At 44.2% G+C, this 23979-nt stretch overlaps 1 protein-coding gene across 1 annotated transcript in view; it reads left to right on the top strand.

Moving 5' to 3' along the window:
• Positions 1-23979, top strand: part of LOC308328649 (receptor-type tyrosine-protein phosphatase gamma-like) — a 385093-nt gene that overhangs the window by 351068 nt on the left and 10046 nt on the right. The window contains 10 exon segments of the mRNA XM_080782637.1: positions 5888-5979; positions 11313-11409; positions 12260-12342; positions 12836-12970; positions 13173-13307; positions 14680-14858; positions 17480-17615; positions 19875-20021; positions 22768-22861; positions 23465-23541. Coding sequence (XP_080638763.1) covers positions 5888-5979; positions 11313-11409; positions 12260-12342; positions 12836-12970; positions 13173-13307; positions 14680-14858; positions 17480-17615; positions 19875-20021; positions 22768-22861; positions 23465-23541 — 1175 coding nt within the window.

Consider the following 23979-nt stretch of genomic DNA (forward strand, 5'->3'; position numbering starts at 1 on the left):
CTATCCGTTGTTGAATGATGAATAATAAACCAGACTTCTACTCCAAAAGCATTATGCGTTGTGGGGGCAGCAGAATGCGGCGGTGAGATCCATTGCATTTGGGGCGATGAGGTGGCAGCGTACCATATGCCACTTGTGTTAATTGTCCCCACAAGTCCAGGCCCAGAGCTTAACATGACCTTTAATCCTCTTTCAGGTCCACTGCAGGATTAAAACCTGTATGGGAAGCCAGTTAACAGAGATGACAACAAACGCACGCACGCACGCACACACACACACACACACACACACACACACACACACACACACACACACGCACACACACGCACGCACACACAATCACAGCAAGAAATGTATCATTCCGGTGATGCATTGCCCCAAAATATCAGTTCCAATTACATTAGATTGGTTCTATGATTTTTCCAGCCCTCCCTGTTTTAACAGCTGCCCGCCTGCATGCTGAGTGCACCGACTCAGATGATTTTGTCACATTTGCATACTTAAACACGGATTTTAGAGGGGAGAGAGAGAGAGAGAGAGAGTGTGTGTGTCGCGTGTGAAAGAAGAATGTGAGTCAGCGAGGAAGAGCTATAAATCAGTGTTCATATTTTCACGAGGACTAAATTGTGGATGGCTCTGAGAGAGATGTTTGGGGCTGTTCCCGTCTCAGTGTGATGTGTTAACATCCTCCTCTCTCTAAAACAGGTCTTAGTCATTCAGCCACTGTCTGTCAGCTATGTCGGAGCAACGCTGCCTGAGCGCTTTTGAACATTTGTAACGCCGCTGCGGATGAAACGTCCCTCCTGTCTCGTCTTATCTCGCTCTAAAAGAGCCGTCAGTTGTGAGAGCTGTTCCAAATTTACGACTAAAGTACTGTACTTTATTTACTGCCGTTGTGCTGTACAGTTGTGCTCGATTGTTTGTGAGCCCTTTAGCGTCTATAATTTCTTCATGAATTACCTGAAAAGCAGGTCTCTTGCACACCTATACAAAGTCGACAGGTGCGTATAGGAGAAGAGCAGAAACCCAAACGAGGGTCTGATGTACTGAAAAAGAAAGCCCCGCACACTGTCTTCAAATGCAGCACACGGTTCCCCAAAGTAGATAAAGAGAACCAATTATACCCCATATACGTTGTCCCCCACAGGTCAGGTGCACCGTATGTACTTGGCCCCCTCCTTTTTTGCCTCTACGGTACCGTAAATCTCTCTCTAAATCACTTCAATGAAAATAGCCGATCTGCTCAGTTAATGCTGTGTCATTGTAAGCTTGTATAGATCAGCTATTTTCCTGCGACGGTGCGACGACCCTCTTGTGCGAGGAATAGTGTGCAACTTATTAATGTTTCCTGCAACTGTTGATCAGTCATTCATTTCAGCCCGGCGTACATAACACTTTTAACTCTGGAACATTGGCCGCCTGCATGTCTTTCCATAACTATTAGATTAAGATCAGGACTACTATACTTTGACATGATTATTATGGGCCATTTCAAAACATGAACTCTATTCTTCTTTATTCAGTCATTCATCGATGGTGTGGTGAGGAATATACTCCCCAAGTGGATTGAGTATTATGTGCAGTGTTAGTGAACGCAGCCTCAGGGCCTGACTCCTCCCCAGCTGCAACCACTTCCTTAATCAGGGTCAGATCATATAACTCACCTGTTTTTCCTGTGCTCACTGTTTTGGCTCCTCAGTCAGGTGTTGGTGTTGCAGGTAATGCCGTTTAAATCATTACTTAACTTGGTTAATAACATTCACAAGTCAGCTTTTTTAAGACAGCATAGCATACTTTAGTCTGCTTTTTGTTCTACAGTATAGATTGGCTTTGTTGGGCATAATTGTGTGGTGGAATCCCTTTTGTGGTTCTGCCCACCCATGCCTGGCTTATTTTGTTAAGTGTTAATGCCTCAGACCAGAGGTGGTTGTGTAAGGTTGCAACAAGTCATTTTAGTATGCGGCATGGCGAGCCCTGTACTGCTTTAGGTCCATGCCCGCTGCTGTTTGACTCATTGTTTTATTTCGGTTGTCATTCCTTTGACCGTAGCCATAGCCGCAAGCAACTCTTAGATCCTATCTGGAATCTAGAATTGCAACACCAACCACAGCCCATACATCCAAAGAGAAAAGTCCTGATTATATCTGATTATATTAAACAATATAAATTCACCAACATTGCAGCTGTAATATCCTCTCTCTATATCTGTGCAGTCTGTCCAGGTGATTGTTTGTGTACGTGTTGGAGTTTGGGAGGCGCTCGTTTTTTAACCCATTCTGACCGGGAACCCATTTTGGTGTCGGCATCATGTTATGCTTTAGCTATTGAAAAATAGCAGATCTACAAGCTCGTAGCGCGCCACCGAGTGGCGCGCTACGAGCTTGTAGGTCTGCTATTTTTGAAAAATGAATGACATTTTTAGAATCTGATCTCAGGTCAGAATGGGTTAATAATGCAACATCCTGCCATGCCTCCTGCATTATAATCAGTGGTACGACGTGGGACCATTGAGTGATTTCCAGTGAGTGAATTTAACAATTAAAACAATCTGATAGGACTTCTCTTTGGATGGGCTGTCCAGGGTTGGTGTTGCTACTCTAGATTCCAGATATTAAAAATAGGACCCACCTAGGAGGAGCTTCTTGCGGCTAACTGTAGCGTATATTGGCTCTGTGTATTATGCGTCCTACGTGGGTACCATTCTGATTTTAGATCTCGACTCGCAAACATAATATTACTGTTGCTAGATCTTGTCTTTCTGAAAATATGAATTTTAATGTCAGAATGTCGATTGTGAAGAATAAATCCAACATTTTAGTTCAGTGACATATGGCAGGGTTTCTCAACCCGTGGGTCGCGACCCCTCAGGGGGTCGCCAAATTATTTTGGGGGGTCCCCAAATTATTAAAAAAAAAATGGCTGGAAAGTGGTAATGAAGAGTTTACATAGTACACATATATCTATTATTAAGGTTATTGTAGCAGTCAATTTATATTGGGGGTCGGGAGGGGGCGGGGGTCCCGAGACATTGCCAAAGCATTTCCGGGGGGTCCCCGGCCAAAAACGTTGAGAACCCCTGACATAATGGGGCAAACAAAATGGCCAGAAGCTGTATGTTCATGTTCACTTCTCCCATTGGAATTAATAAACTCATGACCACCTATACTGTACTTCTCGGTCTCCTAAAGGGGCAAGCACTGTCACACTAGTCTACGGAAAGTAAAAGGGAGACGGGCTGTATTGCTTTTCTATTGTTGTAATTTGACTGCGTGTCCCATTTTTTCAAAGGTTGGTAATGTCATACCCGTTTTCTGGTCCAGTTCATTTCCCCATAGCTTGGTTTGATTGTCTCGGCGTCCGATTTGAACTGAAAACGCATGTTGTGAATGAAGGTGTAATGTATTTCCTAAAAATTCAAGTTCAAAATGATCCCAACTTTCCCAAGTAGTTTCACTGGTTCTCGTGTGAAATCTGATATTTTTACAGCAGTGTGTGTGTGTGTGTGTGTGTGTGTGTGTGTGTGTGTGTGTGTGTGCGTGTGTGCGTGTGTGTGTGTGTGTGTGTGTGTGTGTGTGTGTGTGTGTGTGTGTGTGTGTGTGTGTGTGTGTGTGTGTGTGTGTGTGTGTGTGTGTGTGTGTGTGTGTGTGTGTGTGTGTGTGTGTGTGTGTGTGTGTGTGTGTGTGTGTGTGTGTGTTTACCAGTGAGCCCAAATCATACTCGCCTAGTTCGTACTTTCAGTAATGAGCGTAAGATATGAAGAAATAACTGAAAATGTAATCATTAACAAAAATGTATAAATTGCCTTCAATTTAATGAATACGAGAACAGTCAATTGTACTCAGAGACGTGTCCATTAATGCTTGCTTTGTTCTTTTCTGACTGTTGGAGGGGTACGTGGTAACTGTATTTTTACAAGCACATTGCAATGTATGAGTTCTTTTGTGTCACATACAGTATAGCCTATAAGGCTAAGTATAGAATAGATGTACCCAAACAGTCCTCTGGGATGTTATAGATATCCATAAAGGTCTATTTCTCTGAGCTAGTTCTTCCATAGGTTCACCAATAAGCACAACTAACTCATTTAGCTGCAAAGCAACGTGCTGTGACCTTGTCCATCTGCTAGTTGTGCCTAATTTTCACCCCTCCCCCAAGTAGGGATGCCGGGGTTCAAGTGGTTAAAAAGTGAAGTAAGTGGTGCAACTCCGTGTGTGTGTGTGTGGGGGGGGGGGGGGTTCCAGACCCACAGGAACGCACCCGGGGTGCCGGCCCGATTCCGGCGAGCCGCCCCGCGTCCGAAACGGTTGAGAAATGACAGAGTTACCGTGTGGGGGTGCCCTCTACTGTACTGTACTGTCACTGTACTGTACTGTACTGGCACACCCGAAATCACCATATATACAGTTAATATGTGCGTGTGTTTGTGTGTGTGTGTGTGTTAGGTTGCACACAGGTGGTGAAAAACAACCATGCTGTTTTCGTGCTCAGACGCACCCAGCCACCCACCCACACACACACACACACATAGTCACTTAAGGAAGTGGTTGCACCACTTAAAAAAGCAAGAGCTGATGTTGCCGTCGAAGGGACAACATGTGTCCGAGGTCCCAGTTTCTGTTGATACATGGACCATACTGTACGTGACGGATGACATTTTTCTCCCAGCGATCCACAACCACAGACACCTTTCTTAATATTATCGAGAAATTAGATGTAGGCTACACACATGCCTTGGTGATCTCTGCAGATTATGTTCTGGCAAGAAATGTCAAGCCATATCTCTATTGTTATCACAGATGACATTATGATTCACGTGATTGTTGGTGGTTGACATATATGACGCTTGACTCGTGTCAACGCTCCAATTTCGTCTGTATCTGTCAGTATCTGCACAAGGGACGTGCAGTGATGTTTAATTTGTGGGCCACAAGCCCTGCACAAATCAGTTGGCCACGGTTGTCATTTAATAATCAACTGCTATTTGATTGCAATCACCTCTCTCGGGTTGCCACCGAGACGGCTGCCATTCCACGCATTGGTTTACGAGGCTTTTCACACACGGGTTCAATTGCTACTTTGATTGTTATACAGGGGCAACCCAGCACAAACGACCAACTGGTTGTTTATATTTCAGCCAACCTTATAGGTACCTGTATATATATGTTTTATATATTTCATATTATAATTATTCTAACATAATTAGTCTTTTTGTTTTGGCCATTTGACGACTTGTCATGGACACCACAGCATTAGTCCGCTGAAGCGTGCTGACCTGACCCGAACAGCAGCTCGCGATATTTTGTGAATCAGAGCCGACGGGGTATTTTTACTATAGCACCTGCTGAGTATTTACCGCCCTCAAACCAGAGAACGGCACAGCTCTCAACACCCATTTATTTACCGTATCCTTATTTACCCAGGGCAGACTGCACGCTCTTATGCAGCTACGCCCTTCCAAACGCATATCCAATTACACGCACGCAGCGCCGTACAGTACACATCTGGGAGCCTTTCAGTACAGCTACATTCTTTAACCCATTCTGACCTGAGATCAGATTCATACGAGGTTTCCACTGGGACACACACTGGTCTGATTAACCCATTCTGACCTGAGATCAGATTTTTCAAAAATAGCAGACCTACAAGCTCGTATCGCGCCACTCGGTGGCGCGATATGAGCTTGTAGATCTGCTATTTTTCAATAGGTAAAGCATAACATGATGCTAACACCAAAATGGGTGCCCGGTCAGAATGGGTTAATGGCTGAGCTGACAACAGTAGTTGCTGGAAGGAGGGAAGAGAGTTAAGTGCCTTGCTCAAGAGAACATTGCTGTTGGATTGATATGGGGCCTATAACTGTGTTCTCTCTCTGCCTCTTTATACACAGATGACATGGAGGCAATTCCAGTCAAGCAGTTCATCAAACACATCTCTGAGCTGTACTCCAACAACCAGCATGGCTTCTCGGACGATTTTGAGGTAAGTGGCTGCGTTTAACCTCTGTATGGCTTTGCATTTAGTCGGCTTCTGAACGCATTACATTTGGTTATTTACTATCCAAGCAGGCTGTTATTTATAATCAGGCTATTATCCTAACTATCCATCCTCATCAAGTTGATGGATAATGTCCTCACAAAAGCAGAACAGAATGACAGCTTGCTGTGTGTGTGTGTGTGTGTGTGTGTGTGTGTGTGTGTGTGTGTGTGTGTGTGTGTGTGTGTGTGTGTGTGTGTTTGCGCGTGTTTGCGCGCGCTTGCACGTGTGTGTATGTGCTCTTCACTGCCAGGCCAGATGGTGCTGGAGATATCTTTACATCACATTTCTTATGATCGTGCAGCGAGGAAACCCATAGTACATGTGGTACCTGTTTTCTATGCAGAGGGCTATAGGTCAAACCTATAGCTCTGGTCCAGAGTTCTGTTAGGAGCGGTGCTATTCCCATGGACCGAAACGTCCACTACCGTGGCGTGCGAGGCCTCCAACTGTAGTGAAAATATGGAAAACCATTTCCTACTGACCGACACACAGGCTGTTTTTTGTGTTGTTGGGGGACTATGCTGCATGGTGGGAAAGGTCTCAGGACCACCACCTTCTCTGTGCAATACACTTTTGGGGCAGAAAAGTAAATATGGTCAAGACTTGAAATTATTTTGTTAAAGGTGAATTCCGGACCCGGATGTTTTCTTACTGTAACATGATGATCACACTGATCACTGGGGGGGAAAAAAATAAATCCATGCCGAACATTCCATACCGATTAACCCACCGTGCGGGTGAATCCGTGTTTTATAGTTTAGTTTAGTTTTTGTTTTGGTATGTTGTTGGGAATTAAGTCCACAGAATGTTGTCAATCTGTCGCTTCCATATACTTATTCTTAAAGACTGTGATTTTTTTGTATTTCTTACCAGTTCTTCACGTGTTTATGAAGTGACAGCACTTCATTATAGACCCCTTGGTGTGGTTATGTCATGTCCAATGATGTCTTCCCTTTGTATTTCGGGGTTTCTTCCTGGAGGCTGTGCTCAGCAGCCTATACAGGTGCCCAGACGGTTGGGGTATAAAATTAAGATTTACAGTGGGTTCACATGCACATTAAAAAAAAAACTGCTACTGCGGGATTCCCCTTGAACTCCACTGTGCCGTGCCCTCTAGTCCTCTACAGATCTGGTCAATATTTAACTGACCATTGACAAAAACCCAGAAAACATGACAAAACATTGATGCAGTCAAAAAAAAAAAAAACGACAAAGGTTTTGGAAGTTTCATATAACACTAATAATAATATTGTATGGATTTTCCGAACCACTGGGTCTGTAGGGACACGACAAAGGCAAGACAATGGATTCCACACGGCACTGTACATGCTGTACAAGCACACAGTGTTTTATCTGACGCTCGGGGCTATATAGGTTAGAGCCACCGTACTGTAGTGTACAGTACATGGCACTTGCTGAACAAGCACACACTGTTTAATCAGATGCTGAGGGCTAGGTTAGCAGCTTTTCAAACACACGGAAGAATGTGACTGAGCAGGTTTGCGGCGCGACTGCCAGCTGATCCTCGTGGGACAGTCCCAGGTGGAACGTGGCTTTATTGTTGTTTTTAAACGCACGATCTTAACCACATTCATTCAACCTCGTGTCGGTATTTTGCCCCCCCCCCCCCCTCCCAAATTCTTCAAGTATTAAGTGGTTAAAATGTTGACAGTGCCTCCAACTATAGCTCCAATCACTTCTGTTGATACCACTATTCCTATGTATGACGTACATGAACAGCTTTCCGGAGGCATCTTCATTCACTAAAGTGGTACTTTGATCTCAAATAAGTACAAAGGTGACTGCAAACATTACTATGTCGGAAGTAACAAAAAAAGCATACGTTTCCTACAGTATATGGAGCATTGGCGAGTCCCTGAAACGATGCATATCAACAGGGGGCCCTGCATGAACATTTATTCAGCCTGCAGTCTAGGCGCAGTTTCCAAAACACCAATGTTTTGTCACGCCATCACAGACCTGTTTTTAATGTGCTGCAAGTATAAATATCCTGCCTTTTGGCCCGTTTTGTTTTTGAGTGGTGCAAGTTCCACTCCCAGGAACAGCAATGTCCATGTTCACCTATGTGACGTTAATGAGCACCAGTATAATGAGTACCAGTAGGGGGCGCTGTTGTGCCAGAAACAGAGAGAGGGACAGTGCTGCACTGTTGCCTGCTAATGAGAGAGAGAGAGAGGTGGTGGTGGGGGGGGTAGTTGCACCACTCAGTTCACACGGGTGTGATTTTTTTTTTAGAAGGAAGAAGTCCCACAGAAATATATACCGTGCTATACATCAAAAGATTTGACACCATTGTTGTGAACACGATTTGAGCTTGCAAGGTTTCCGCCAGACGCCCTTGTCGTTTGTTTTCTTCCATCTCTGACCTCTCTGAATTCCTTCGCTGAACGAGCGGGGTCAGAGAGGGGCAGGCAGGGAGAGCCTGAGGGGTTTTTTGGACCCTTCAACTTATACTTCATCAGGAAAGCGGAGCACGTTGCCGGGGCTATGGGTTGATGGACACTGGGGGCATGCTCTGAGGAGGAGGCCCTCTCGTCGTCCTCTTCTTCTGAATTTAAATAACTCCGTCCCCACCAACCAACTCTCCGTTCCATCCATTGCACGCACATCGCACACACACACGCACACACACGCGCGCGCGCACACGTACACGCACACACTATATATAAAACACAACACAAACACTTCCCACTTCTATCCTCATCTCAACTTGAACATTTCTGGATCCTGTGCAAAGGGGTTTTGTCCAGCCCGGGGGCCCCACCACTGATACAAGTCCTGTCAACTCTAGCCTTTGAGTGTCAACTCTAGCCTTTGAGTGCTGCTGGGGAGAAGCTGAATGTCTGTGCACTGTACTGTGTGCTGTGTTGTGTACTACTGTGTGTTATGTGCTGTGTTCATGTACTACTGTGTGTTTGGGGGATGTGTGTTGTGAACTTCAAATTTAGCCTTACAGTAAGAGGTGGGTAATTACTATCAGCTCCATTTGTCACTGGTGTCACTTCTCACATTTCACTGTAATTGTTCTGTCCCCTAATATACTATACTATGTTTACTTGTTTTTGTATGTATAAACTGTTATCAGCACTTTGTAACAGCCTGCTCAGGGAACTGCAGATGAAAATTTAGCAACTGACCTGTTGATTAATGTGCATTGTCATGTAAATAAAATGAATGAATAAATAGTGTACATACAAATTAGGGCTGTGTGTGTGTGTGTGCATAGCGTGTGGCTGTGCCTGTACATGTGTCCCATGTTTCGCCTGTTGAGCAGGACAGCTGACATGGTTGGCAGATGGAACCGAACGTGGTCCCCCCCCCTTCCCAAAGACCCCATCCCTGCTTTTCCCGTCATGCTATAAATTTGATCCCCTAACTGGTAACACACCCAAAGCGGGTGTGTGTGTGTGTGTGTGTGTGTGTGTGTGTGTGTGTGTGTGTGTGTGTGTGTGTGTGTGTGTGTGTGTGTGTGTACGTGCGTGTGCGTCTCAGGTGGTCGGCGTACCGGTCTCGGTTACACCACCCCCACCCCTTATAACCTCTCCCCTGCACCATGCATGCTGACGACACACACACACGATAACCCCGATAGTTCCATGAACGATTCCCAAAATAAAGGCATCCCATCTCCGGTTATAGTATGACAAAATAGACATTTAATAGCGCTATAAAGCGGGGTGGCGGGAAGCCCGTGAAAGCCCCCCCCCCCCCCGGGAGGAGTTGACGGCGAGGGGGGTCAGAGCCAAATACAGTGTCTGTGTAATGTGTGTGTGTGTGTGTTCCTCCGACCCCCCACCCACCCCGCCATGCTGAGCTAGCAGTCAACAGCCGGTTGCAACACCAGATATTTAAAGTTGACACACATCCGTTTGTCTGGCCAGACCCATGCAGGGAGGGGGCCCCCACTGTGCACCCCAGCTATAGTGGGACAGTGTGGCACAAGCTCGGAGAAGTACACTTAGTCTAGGTACAGGTTTTAAACGTTCCAAGATTCAAGAAGCGGCGTTCATTTGTCATTCACTTTAGATAATAGCGGAGGAGCCAATATAAGCTGTGTATCGTATGGATTTATTTTATTTCATTATGTGGACCAGTGGCTCTATATATACTGGTTCATTCATTCATTCAGTAATTATAGCCTTTATGATGTCTAGTGTCTATAACTGTATCTAGCTCAGCATATTTGGCACGGCTTGAATGACGAAAAGACATACGATAAGGAGCGGGAGCATGGCGCTAGGTGTGGTGCGCTCCACCACTGCAACATTATAGATAGATACTGCTGATCTAGCACCTTGTAGGGGGATGCGTGACCTCGTTGCTTGTTGCTGATACCGAAAATAAGCCACTTGGACATACAGTACTTACTTGTATCCATAAGGACATTTAATATCCATAAGGACACTGTATACTGTATATATACCAGTTCATTGTGTCCTTCGAATCTAACCCCTTAGATTCTAAGGGATTAGAAGGACACAATGGACATTCTAAGGCTTAGAATGTCCTTCTAATGCGCGTTACATGTTACACAAACCATTAATATTGAACTAGACCTGTACTGTACGTGCCCGTCGGCTACTGGCCTACTTGAGAACGGCGCAACTTGGGAACCTAATAATACCCGGTGTCAACTTGTCAGATAGCACCCGTTTTAACTGTCTTGTCTGTGTCCCAAATGGAGATCTCTGTATCTGAAGAGGGCGAACTGACTGTGGAAAAAGTGGACTGGTTAATTAGGCTAATCAAATGGCTGAGGCAGAGGCTGGAAATTGCACAGGTGAGGGGATTTAGGCTGATTAGGCCCACTGGCAGCTAGAGCCTTTTGTGGTGGTTCTGGAGAACCGTGTTTTTATTACACCATTGGGTTGTATTGATATCACATTACATAAAGACATTACCCCACAGCTGGGTGGGAGATGTTGTTGGAGAAAAAAATATGTCTCCTCCAGCCAGTACTGTATACCTCTGAGATGCTCCTGACGGCATGCAGCCGCACAGTGGCCAACTGTGGCTGCAGACAGTCGTACTAGACGTATCACGAGTGTCTTTCAAGCAGTCGGAAGCAGTTGTAAAAAGAATGTGAACGGAGTGGTGCAACAAAAGTATAAAAATGTGTGTGTGTGTGTGTGTGTGTGTGTGTGTGTGTGTGTGTGTGTGTGTGTGTGTGTGTGTGTGTGTGTGTGTGTGTGTGTGTGTGTGTGTGTGTGTGTGTGTGTGTGTGTGTGTGTGTGTGTGTGTGTGTGTGTCCTCAGGAGGTGCAGCGGTGCACAGCAGACATGAAGATCACATCGGAACACTCAAACCACCCTGACAACAAGCACAAGAACAGATACATCAACATAGTGGCCTGTGAGTACATATACTCTAGTATAGATCTTAGATTTATTTTCTTTCATATCTTCGTGACATTAACTGAAAAAATATCATTGGATGTTGTTATTAATTCATGAAAGGTTTTGCTTTTTTGGGAATGTTTTTTTGGAAAATGTTTTGAAATAATATCTAATAGGCTAACTAAAAACCAAATGTAGGAAACAAAAAACGAAGGGGACCCATAACGATGTGTCTGCGGACCCACACATGGGTCCCGACCCACTGTTTGGGAAACGGTGGGTACTCGACGCTGTGAAGTCCACATTAAATATAGTTCACACACTTCAAAGTGTAAAGCGCAGGGTGGCACGCCAGCTTGTTGGCCCGGCTGCTCGGCCGCGGTGAGCCTAAAGCTTAATTTATGCTTTGGCAACAGACTCAGAGCCGTTTTATGTGACGTGATGCTCCACAGAAATAACGTATCTTTATGGCGTTCCTAGGGGCCGAGCCGCCAAGTAGCGTGCGTGCGTGCTGACTGATCAGGGGCCAGGGCCACATTTCTACCAGTAGGTAGAACATAATGTTTTATGTTTGCCGGTATGTCACTTGTATCCACATGGAAGCCACTGGCGGCTGGCCACACAATTATTAGACTTCCATCTTGTTCTAACTGACAAAAGCGTTGAAAACCAGTCTTGAGGGTCATGTCAGTATGACAAAAGGCCATGCTATAGTGCCATGGATTCAGTCACACTGGCAGGAGAGCAGGTGCCGCAAACACGCTCTGTGTACAGTAGCTATTGGGTCAGTTTACCTATTTCATTTGTCAGCAGATGTGTGTACAAATGCGTGTGTGTGTGTGTGTGTGTGTGTGTCTCTCCACCAGATGACCACAGCAGAGTGAAGCTTCGTCCCCTGGCTGGGAAGGACTCCAAACATACAGATTACATTAACGCCAACTATGTCGATGTGAGTGTGGACCCCTTTGGAAGATGTTTACTCTATTATACTGTGTGCGTATAATACGGCTGTGTTTCTGCTACAAGATATTTGACATCTTATTGATATTATTATTATTGCTTCCAGTGTGAATCAATTGAGTTGATTCGCCGGCTGAATCCAGGACCAATCGGTGAACTATGAGGAGTGTTTCTCAAAGGGTGGTCCAGGAACCCTCAGGGTTCCAAAATGGACGCTCATTACAGCTCAATGTTTGTACAATCTCAGAGTCTTGAGGGTCTTGGAATGGAATGCTTTGAGTTTGAGAACCAGTGGATTTTGACGATGACAACGAACACTTTCTGTGTTTTGAAAACTACGGCCATGGCTGTTCTCTGATTGTATAAATAACCGTGCTTGTGATTTATTTCTGTGCATATAAAAATATCACTGACTCTCTCTCTCTCTCTCTCTCTCTCTCTCTCTCTCTCTCTCTCCCCCCCTCCCCCCTTTCATTTCTCAGGGTTATAATAAGCCCAAGGCTTACATCGCTGCCCAAGGTCCTCTCAAATCCACCTTTGAAGACTTCTGGCGGATGATGTGGGAACAGAACACGGGCATTATCGTTATGATAACCAACCTAGTGGAGAAAGGCAGAGTATGTACAGTACACACGCGCGCACACACACACACACACACGCACACGCACACGCACACACACAGACGTACACAAAACACAATCTCATACATGAACTAATCATAGACGTGCGGTAACATAACGAAGCAGTGTACTAATGTGTGACTGACTGACTGACTGTGTGTGTGTGTGTGTGTGTGTGTGTGCGTGTCATCACCTGCAGAGGAAATGTGATCAGTATTGGCCCACGGAGAACAGCGAGGAGTACGGCAACATCGTGGTCACGCTGAGGAGCACCAAGGTGCACGCGTGCTACACCGTCCGTCGTTTCACCATGCGCAACACCAAAGTCAAAAAGGTGAGACATGGGACCAGAGTCAAAAAGGTGAGACAGGGGACCAAAGTCAAAAAGGTGAGACAGGGCACCAGAGTCAAAAAGGTGAGACAGGGCACCAGAGTCAAAAAGGTGAGACAGGGGACCAGAGTCAAAAAGGTGAGACAGGGCACCAGAGTCAAAAAGGTGAGACAGGGACCAGAGTCAAAAAGGTGAGACAGGGGACCAAAGTCAAAAAGGTGAGACAGGGGACCAAAGTCAAAAAGGTGAGACAGGGACCAAAGTCAAAAAGGTGAGACATGGGACCAAAGTCAAAAAGGTGAGACAGGGACCAAAGTCAAAAAGGTGAGACAGGGGACCAAAGTCAAAAAGGTGAGACAGGGACCAAAGTCAAAAAGGTGAGACAGGGACCAAAGTCAAAAAGGTGAGACAGGGACCAGAGTCAAAAAGGTGAGACGGGGACCAAAGTCAAAAAGGTGAGACAGGGACCAAAGTCAAAAAGGTGAGACGGGGACCAAAGTCAAAAAGGTGAGACAGGGACCAAAGTCAAAAAGGTGAGACGGGGACCAAAGTCAAAAAGGTGAGACAGGGACCAAAGTCAAAAAGGTGAGACGGGGACCAGAGTCAAAAAGGTGAGACAGGGGACCAAAGTCAAAAAGGTGAGACAGGGGACCAAAGTCAAAAAGGTGAGACAGGGGACCAAAGTCAAAAAGGTGAGACAGGGGACCAAAGTCAAAAAGGTGAGACGGGGAGGGAGGGAGGGGGCCTGGACTTTTAATGACCAGACAGGAAAGACCTCCATTTTGAGCAAATAAGAAGTTAATCCATGACACGCATAAGATGTATTATGATGTGTGGTGTTGTTGAACCCATTTAGGCCTGACCTCGAAAGAAAATAAATATATATCTTCTAAATCCTCCAGTTTTCTGAAATAAATATATTTTCACGAGTTTTCAAAAATAGCAGATCTACAAGCTCATAGTGCACCACCGAGTGGCGCGCTATGAGCTTGTAGATCTGCTATTTTTCAATAGCTAAATTATAACATAATGTTTAAAACACCAAAATGTTGTTTGTTTATAGTTTATAGTAGCCTATTATGTCTCTTGCTGTACAATATATAAATGTATTAGTTTTTTTCAAAATGTTTAAATATAATTTCTACACCAACCCCACTTAGACCTGTTCCCTCACCATCTATTACCTTCTAACTTCCTTCACTCCATCTGTTCCTTCGCCTCCTCGTGTGTCGCGTCTTCCTCTGTAATGTATTCTTGTGTTGTCATTGATGTTTTATGCGTGGCTGTATGGCTGGGGGCGAAAGCCCACAAGACAAATTGTCCCTTGTGGACAATAAAGTTTACCTTGACCTTGACCCTTCACTCCTTCATCCAGGGCTCCAAGAGCAACCCCAAGGGCCGCGCTCAGAGCGGCGAGCGGACGGTGCTGCAGTACCACTACACCCAGTGGCCCGACATGGGCGTCCCAGAGTACACCCTGCCCGTCCTCACCTTCGTCCGCAGGTCGTCTGCTGCCCAGACCGCCGACATGGGCCCCGTGCTGGTCCATTGCAGGTGAGGCCCTCTCTCCCCACTGGGGGATTATTTTAACATCATTTGAACGTTCCCTTGAGAAGTTTAAAAAAGGATCGTCTTTGATTTATACAGTCCAACACCTGCACATGTTTGGATATGTACTAGCCTATGTTCATGCCTATATACCGTATTTATTATATCTGTTCAGATCGTGTAGAGTAGATTGTGTATATACGTATGGTGTATTTTGCCCTGCTACTAAAAAGTAGGACAGGTGACTTGTTGCATTTATGCATATAGGTACTTTAAGGTGTATTATGGATGTTGTATTGCTGTTTCAAAATGTAACATTGACGATGTGGTATTGAAGTGTAATTTATTTTATTTATGCCTCTTGGGCCAGTTCCCACTTGTAAAAGAGACGCGGTCTCAATGTGATTTTACTTGTTAAATAAAGGTTAAAAAAATAATAATTATTATTATTTTCGGTTTCTCCTATTTTGGAGAAAGTGATGAACCATTGAGAAGTGCCAAGCCGATGGCATGGCCAATGGGGCCTATACCTATAGTAGCAATGAACATCACAAACAATCAAATGACAGTACCTTTAAGAGCAGTAAGTGAAACATACTGTACATTCACCAATAGTGTGTATAATGGTCAGACGGTACTTATGTTTTCGTGACTGTACTTCACCTCATACTGTGTAGGGACTATTTGACTTGTGGACTGTACAGTATGTTTAGTGACTCGGCCATATGCAAGCATGCAATTTCTATGCATAAGTTTTTGCATTCGGAAAGAAAATATATATACTGTATGCATACGTTTTTTATAAACGCAACAACATGGAGCTTTAAATTATATGCCTAGAGTAAGTGCCTGTTACTGCACTCTTTCCCAATTGACAGCTGCATGACCGCTATACAATTCTGTCAGCGAATGCTGAACCAAACCATGGTTGCCAGCTTGTATTTAAGGGCACTTTGGCTGCAAGACAGGCTGGGAAATAGCGGGTAATTGTCCAGTGTGGGTCCGCCCCCCCCCCCCCCCCACCCCTGGGGAGTGAGTGTGAGGCTCTTTGCTATCATCTGTACCGCAATGAGATAGATAATCATCTGAGACAATCTGAGACATCTCCACGCCTGGTTTGAAGCCACACAAATACACGTATACAGTAGGCGAGCGTAATACCACTCTCTCTCTCGCTCATTACCTCCATTTTGACCACCACACACCGGGATATTCCTGCTCATTACTCGGCAAGCGAACCAGACACGGGTGTGTGTGCTCTTGTACTCCTGTCTTTGTGAGGGCCAATTACCAGTTACTTGTTTTTGTTGCGATATCATTGCTGTCTGCCAGAAACCTCGTATTTCCATTTTTCAACTTAATGAAATAAAAAAATCACACCTGTGTGAACTGAGTGGTGCAATTCCCCCCCCCCCCCACACCCCCCTCTCTCTCTGTCTCTCTCTCTCTCTCTCTCTCTCTCTCTCTCTCTCTCTCTCTCTCTCTCTCTCTCTCTCTCATTAGCAGCCACAGCAATACCCCTCTCTCTGTTTCTGGTGCCCCCTACTGGTATAAATACGTAACATACTCGTGCTCACGTGCACACACACACACACACACAGGTACACAGGTACACAGGTACACGGACATTGCTGCTTGTAGGAGTGGTTGCACCACTCAAAAAAAAGTTAATGAATGCCCCACTACATCATACAAGAGTGACGAGCGAAAGTAGGAAAAATGGCTGATCTACAATCTCTCAACACATCACGTTGTGAGTGTGACGTGTTGTGAGCTTGTATAGGTCAGCTATTTTCATTGTTTTGCTGCGATCTTGTGCATCTGCAATTTTTTTTAATTGTTTTGAAAAATCTCAAATGTCCTGGGGTCACTCCCTGCATGGCCTAAAACATTTTCAGATGGAAATGCGGGGTCCGCGGAAAAATCAGTCTGAGGGTCCTTGACTTGAAAACGTTTGAGAACCAGTTGTTTTTGGCAGCAAATTTCTATTTTAGTTTTAGTCGTTTCACTTAGTTTTAGTCACATTTTAGTCACCTGGAATGTTCTAGTGTTTATATGTCATACGATTTTAGTCGACTAAATCTACAGTTGATTTAGCCGACTAAAATGTGTTTTGACAGGCCTTGATGTCTTTGTAATATTTTACACTTTGGTTGCATGCTGAAAATAGCAGATCTACAATCTCGCGGCGCGGCGCGACGCGTTGCGATATTGTAGATCTGCTATTTTCAGCATAAAACTGGATCTCTTGTCCACTAGTCCCTTCCTAACATTTTAGTCTAGTTTTTATTTGTTGACGAAATTGTCATTGTATATTTAGTCTTAGTTTTAGTCATCATAGATTCGTTTTTAATTACGTTTTTATTTAGTTTTAGTCAGTGAAAAAAGGTAGTCGACGGACATTTTTCGTCTCAGTTTTAGTCGACGAAAACAACACTGCTGTACAGTATGGCCTCTCCAGAAGCAAGATGACTCGGATCCACATCAGTCAGACTCGAGCCCCATAACACTTTGAAGCTATACTACTGTATATCTTTGAACCTTCTGTGTGCTTTAATAGTGCTTTGTGTCTTCAGTGGCTTGCAGTGATTGGACTCATTGGTTGTGGTGCTTGTTGTGTCCTGCAGTGCCGGAGTGGGTCGGACCGGGACATACATTGTCATCGACAGCATGCTAAAGCAGATCAAAGACAAGAGCACGGTCAACGTGCTCGGCTTCCTGAAGCACATCCGCACACAGCGCAACTACCTAGTCCAGACCGAGGTAAGTGTGTGTGTGTGTGTGTGTGTGTGTGTGTGTGTGTGTGTGTGTGTGCAACGAGCAGGGGCGTGCACCGCACAGGTGTATGTTTACGCAATGTACAATGTATAATTTATGAACGATTTGTAAAGACAAAATGCATAATGCATTGCTATATTCCCCATACATTGTATAAATCTGGAAATCCCACTTATTTCCCCACCGCAAGAGCAAGGAGATGACAAAAAAAAAAATATATATATATATATATATATATATATACCGACTTAAGTTTTGTATTCCTTGCTGAGTTTTGCTGGCCCATTTTGTTTTCAAAAAGGAGTGGATATATCTCTGTTTTGGAAATGACAGCTATATATTGTGCTCTCAAACATGTTATGTTCATCTCCACCGGCTGTTTGGGCAGAAAAACGGCAACAATTCTCCGTGCGCCCGAGGAGTCTCGAGGCAGCCGTTCCTTTTCCTGCTTGCATCCATATATCTTATCTCTGTCCTGCAGCTCCGTCAAATTCTGTTCACTGCCTGTTTGTCCGCTGGAAATAACACGGAATAGCAGCCAGTATTGAGCTAAAGCGTTTGGCTCTCATTGTATTCAAATCTAAAATGCACACTGCATCTTTTTTTTATTTATTATTTACAAGTTGGAGGTGTGTGCGTGTGTGTGTGCGTGCGCATGTATATATGCACCTGTATTTTATCGTGTATGCAACTATGCATGGTAAATTGGTGCCGCAGTGATTTCCAACCTTCTGGATCAAGGCCCACAAATGTCAAAGGCGTTCGCGGCCCACACATCCACCTGTCGGACGGGTGCAGTGTTTGTTTTTGGCAACGCATTTCAATTTTAGTTTTAGTCAAAGTCTCTTGAATAGTTTTCACTTCGTTTTAGTCACATTTTAGTCACCTGGAATGTTTTAGTTTTAGTCGAGTAAATGTCATGCAGATTTTAGTCGACTTAATCTACAGGTGATTTTAGTCGACTAACATGTATTTCGGCGGGCATTGATGCCGTCGTAATGACTGATTTGCTGAAAATAGCCGATCTACAAGCTCACAGCGCGTCGTTTTCATCGGTGAAAAAAGGTAGTCGACGAACATTTTCCGTCTTAGTTTCAGTCGACGAAAACAACACTGGATGGGCCTAGGGTGGCCACCTGCAAGACCTCAGAAAGGAGGACACTTTTTGCGGGGCTCGCTCCCCCGACCCCCCCCCCCCCCCCCCCCCCCAGATTCCAGATATTAATATTATTACTACTACTATTGCACCTGATTTTCACCACCATCCTCTCCAGCATTATGTCCACAGAGAACATATATTTGCTAATTAAATTAACCTTTTTAAATTAGGCTATAGGGTACCACAAAGGCCATTCATTTTATAATCAATTAATTTTATTTCATGTTTAGATACCGGTATGTTTTATGTTTAATCTCTTTCTTGTGGGGTTTTTTATACAGTCTTATGGTCATCGGTGTAGGACATAGAAATAGAATGAAGCCAGTAGCCTATATGTATGTTCACAGTGCTTTAGCCTCCCTTTCTTTATGATGTCGAGCTCCATATTGCTCATTAAATGTAGTTTTTCATTTCGGCATATTTGGTTTATTTATCTCTGCATTAACTATACTAAATTGATTGTGAGAGCTCAACAAAGTAACAAACCGACCATCCCACTGGCAGTGTTGCCAGGTTTTGGAAGAGAACCAAGCAACCATGTCTATGAAAACAAGCCCAAAAGAAGCCTGACTAGGCTTAGTAGCCTATTATATAAAACAAGCCCAAAGTCGCTTATAATTAAGCGGACATGGCAACACTCCGAACGTCTCCACTCGCTTCGGAGCTGAGCAGCGCTGCAGAGATTTTAATACCCAGGCAGACGACGTAAATGACAGTTATGGCACAAGCACTGTATATCACAAAAAACCGGACAATTATGTGTCCGGCCAGAGGTTGAGGTGGGAGGAGGACAGGTGGGTCTAAAACCGGACTGTCCGGCGTGAAACCGGACGTCTGGCCACCCTAGATGGGCCGCGTGCATTTCCAAAAAGCATGTTTATTTTATAGCTTGTGTTTTCCGGCTTCGAATCACAACATCGTAGTGTTTTTTGCCAATTATTTGGTGGCCGCCCTCTTCCAAAGTCCTCACGCGGCCCACAGCAGGTTTGGGCATGGCTGACATGCAGTATATATATATAGTGCATTCCTAATGTGAGCCCTGTCTGTCTCCGTGTCTTTATGTCTTGTCAAAATGGCCCACACAGGAGCAGTACATCTTCATCCACGACGCCTTGATGGAGGCCATTCTGGGCAAGGAGACGGAGGTGGCGGCGGGCCAGCTGTACAGCTACGTCAACAGCATCTTCACGCCGGGCCACGGCGGCCGAACGTGTCTGGACAAACAGTTCAAGGTGAGAGGAGGAGGTCGGAGGAGGTGGTCGTTGCCCTGGTGGGGGCGCTGCAGGAGACGAGCAAGGCTTAATTGGACATTTACCTCCCCCCAGCGGAGAGGTAGTATACACAGAGATTAACCCATTCTGACCTGAGATCAGATTCATACGAGGTTTCCACTACTGGACATTTATTATATATATTTTCAAAAATAGCAGACCTACAAGCTCGTAGCGTGCCACTCGGTGGCCACGGACCGCCATTTGAGTATACACTCTGTTAACCCATGTTGGTGTTAGCATCATGTCGTGCTTTAGCTATTTAAAAATAGCAGATCTACAAGCTCATAGCGCGCCACCGAGTGTCGCGCTACGAGCTTGTAGGTCTGCTACAACCCCACAGAAGCGAAGCAAATCAATGAACCCTTAACGCACGACCTATACATGTACCTATACCTAACCCGCATCAGTGCAGCAGCATAATTATTGAACACCACACAAGTCGAGCCAAGCTAGACGGCAAGACGTAAGACTCACAGCTTCATAATTATGCATGTGTGATGTCCCAGCAGTGTGGAAGCTATCGACTGCCACCATATAGTCACAGTAACAAGAGGCATGATGGTGGCTGCATGGCTCAGGCTGGGGGGGGTGTTCAGGTGAGTGTGGGAGGGAGGCAGATCGGGGAGGTTCTGGAGCAACAAGCAGAGGATGCTAATTGTCTTCTCTTTTATCATCACGTGCGCTGCGCAGTTTGAGTCCAAGGGTTCTTGATCGAGAGTGTGTTTGCAAAACAATAGCCTCTTATTGTCATGCTAATATATTTTTGCAGTCAAAGTGGGATTTGAATTGATTAATGTTTGTTAATGCTGCTTCTGAAGGATATACTTTCTTGTTGTTTTGTTCCGTGCTTTGTTTATTTGTTTAACTCTTCTATGGAGGGTGCAGTGGTGATGTTGGCAAACTATTTAGCATTTATTTTGATTCATAAACTACCTATACGGCTGCGCTCAAAATGATTAATTCACAAACTGTCAACTGTGTGAAATAAACAATTCACACTAGAAAATAGTTCAACAAAAGTATATGTATGGTTTCTATACAAATTCTATTTAATGACTATTAGAATTATTCAAACCCTTTTATGACAAGTTATTATGAGCTGTTGCAAAAGTGATGCGTAGCCAGGAACCAGCTTCTGACGGTATATTCCCGTGGCAGTTTAGCCCATTCCTCCAGTTCACTAACATTTTGTGTTTGCGTTCTGCAACCGCCTCTGGAACCAAGCCGTACAGAAGCATAATAAACCAACTCAAGTTCAAAGTTAAAGTAACAGTGGCTACACTACCTGTAGTTGGCAGTAAGAGGAAGCTATCAATGGCTGCCACCAGATTCTCTCTTGAGGAGCAGGTGGTCCAACATGCACACTAGTCCACTACTGACCCAAAAGCACAAAAATGTCCACTCCAAAATGCTCAAAATCATATAAATATTTGTTCTTTTATTTTTGTTTATTTTGACGTGACACAAATAAATGCAAACGTAAATTCACCGGAATTAGAAAAGATGCTACATTTCATCCGTAGTCCCCATAACAAAACAGGCAAGGCAGTGAAGCACACTACCGGTACATTGCGAGACAAAGCATAAAAACAACATACAAGAAACAAAGTGCATCTACTGTATATATACGTAGTTTAGCAGCGTTTTTATAGGGCAATACAGAATTGTAAGTAAAGTAACTTGTGCATAAAGTGCATTAATGCTTTCAAGTAATATAGGAATACAGGTCAGTCAGGAATTGTATTCTCTGGAGTGATTATAGGTTCGAAACAAAAGTTTCGAGCCTAAGAATCAGCGGTATGTCTGGAGGTGGAAGAATGAAGCGTTGTACTGAAAAGAACACATTACCTATAGTAATGCATTGGGGTGGAATACAGTGATGCTTTGCCTCCTCTGTGGCACTGGAACGCTGCACCGTGTTGTCGGCAAGATAAGATTCAACCAAGTATCAGGAAATCCTAGGAGAAAAGTTCATGCCGTCTTTAAAGAAGCTGAAGCCACAAGCGTTCCTCAAAGTCCACTAAGGCTTGGTTTCAGAGGAAGTCCTGGAAGGTTGCTTTAAGACTGGCTGTAAGAGTCTCCTGACTTGAACCCCATGGATGGAACGTTTTTCTGATGGTATATCTGAACTAGGCGGTCGCAGAATGCAACTGGAGGCCCACTACTACACTTGAGGAATGGGCAAAAATGCCACAGGAATGCTCCCAGAAGCTGGTTCTTGGCTATGCATGACGATTGGGGTCATTATAGCAAAAGGGGTGCTCTGCGAAGTAATTGTCATGAAGGGTTTGAGTAATTAATTAAAAGTGCCATTTTGTGTTGAATTTGGAGAAACTACTCATAATATTAGTTGTGTTGAGCTATTCCTAGATCTTGTTTGATTTGTTTATTTCATACAGTTGACAGTTTGTGAATTTTTGCCAATTTGCTGTGGTGTCTGAATAATTTCGAGCACAACTTCTATGTTTGACCTTCCCTCGAACCTCTTTTCTGAAATAGAAATATTATATCAAAAAAATTGCCCGTTGTACCCAGTAGATCTGCACATTTTCCTGAATGTTATTACACATTTTCCTGAATGTTGCTATTATGACACCAGAATCGAGGTGCCGGGTTTCACGTGGTTTGTTTGTTTTGGGGAGTAATTAGATGTGGGTTAATCAGGTATCTCTTTAATGATTTGTTTTAATTTCTCCGTCTCTAGCTGGTAACGCAGTGCAACGCCAGATTCGTCGAGTGCTTCAACGCTCAGAAGGAGTGCAACAAAGAGAAGAATCGAAATTCCTCTGTGGTGCCGTGTGAGTCTCGCATCGATTCTGTGCTTATTAAAAATCTGAAATCAAATTGTCTCCCCACAGCAGTAGGTATAAACAATGGAAACTAATAACTGTCAGGAAGAAAAAGGTTCAACAAACAATAGGGGGTCTGTGAGTGATGGGGACTTGCAATTATTTCTACAGTGATTATCAGCTTGCAGTGTGTACACTTTAATCAACAAACATATTGTCACAAATAATATAGGGTTGTCGTGAGATGATGAACACACACACACACACACACACACACACACACACACACACACACACACACACTAAGCTAGGCCACAATGCATTAAATTAACAATGCATTATCTCCATCTGGAAATGTTTATGCATGAAATATGACGCATATGTGGGGAAAATACTGATTAGATATTGTATTGTTTTCAATACTTCCTTTCTCCAATCTCAGTTCATATGCAGTTGCTGTTATACTACAAATGTTGTAAAAGTTATTTCTCTGACAATTACCAGTAATACACTGAGAACTCTCTTCAACCTGTCGGGGCATGCAGCTTTTCTGACATAACTGATCAATTCTGTCTGTCTGTCTGTCTTTCTTCCTTCCTCTTCCCTCAACAGCGGAGCGTGCAAGAGTAGGCCTGGCACCTTTGCCCGGCATCAAAGGCACAGATTACATCAACGCATCTTACATCATGGTGTGTGTGCCCGCAGTACTCCCATCCCTCTGTTGATCATTAACACGCTCTCCCTCTCGGTGAACCCAGCTGGGGACAATAACTCAGGTCTCCATAGAGTACACAACAAGTGGGAGGTCTACTGGGGGCCATTTTAAATGTTATTTGCAATACTTGCATCCATTCTGAAGTAGATTTCCATTACTTCTAAGTCAGTGAAAGCTTGCTTGCTTTTTTTTGGGGGGGGGGGGATACATTTTTTTTAACGATAATACGTCTTTCAAGCTAATTGGAAACTAATATTCCAATGATGCATTATTAACTGGATTTGTTTTGTTGGCAGTGTTTTTAAAACCTAAGCACATTAAACACATTGTACATTGTAATTTATGTATTTATTTATTTGACAGGGACAATACTCATTTATCAACACGTCAGTTTTCACGTCCATGTAAATGG

The sequence above is a fragment of the Protomyctophum bolini genome, assembly GCF_963924005.1.
Source record: "Protomyctophum bolini genome assembly, chromosome: 2".
Lineage (NCBI taxonomy): Eukaryota > Metazoa > Chordata > Actinopteri > Myctophiformes > Myctophidae > Protomyctophum > Protomyctophum bolini.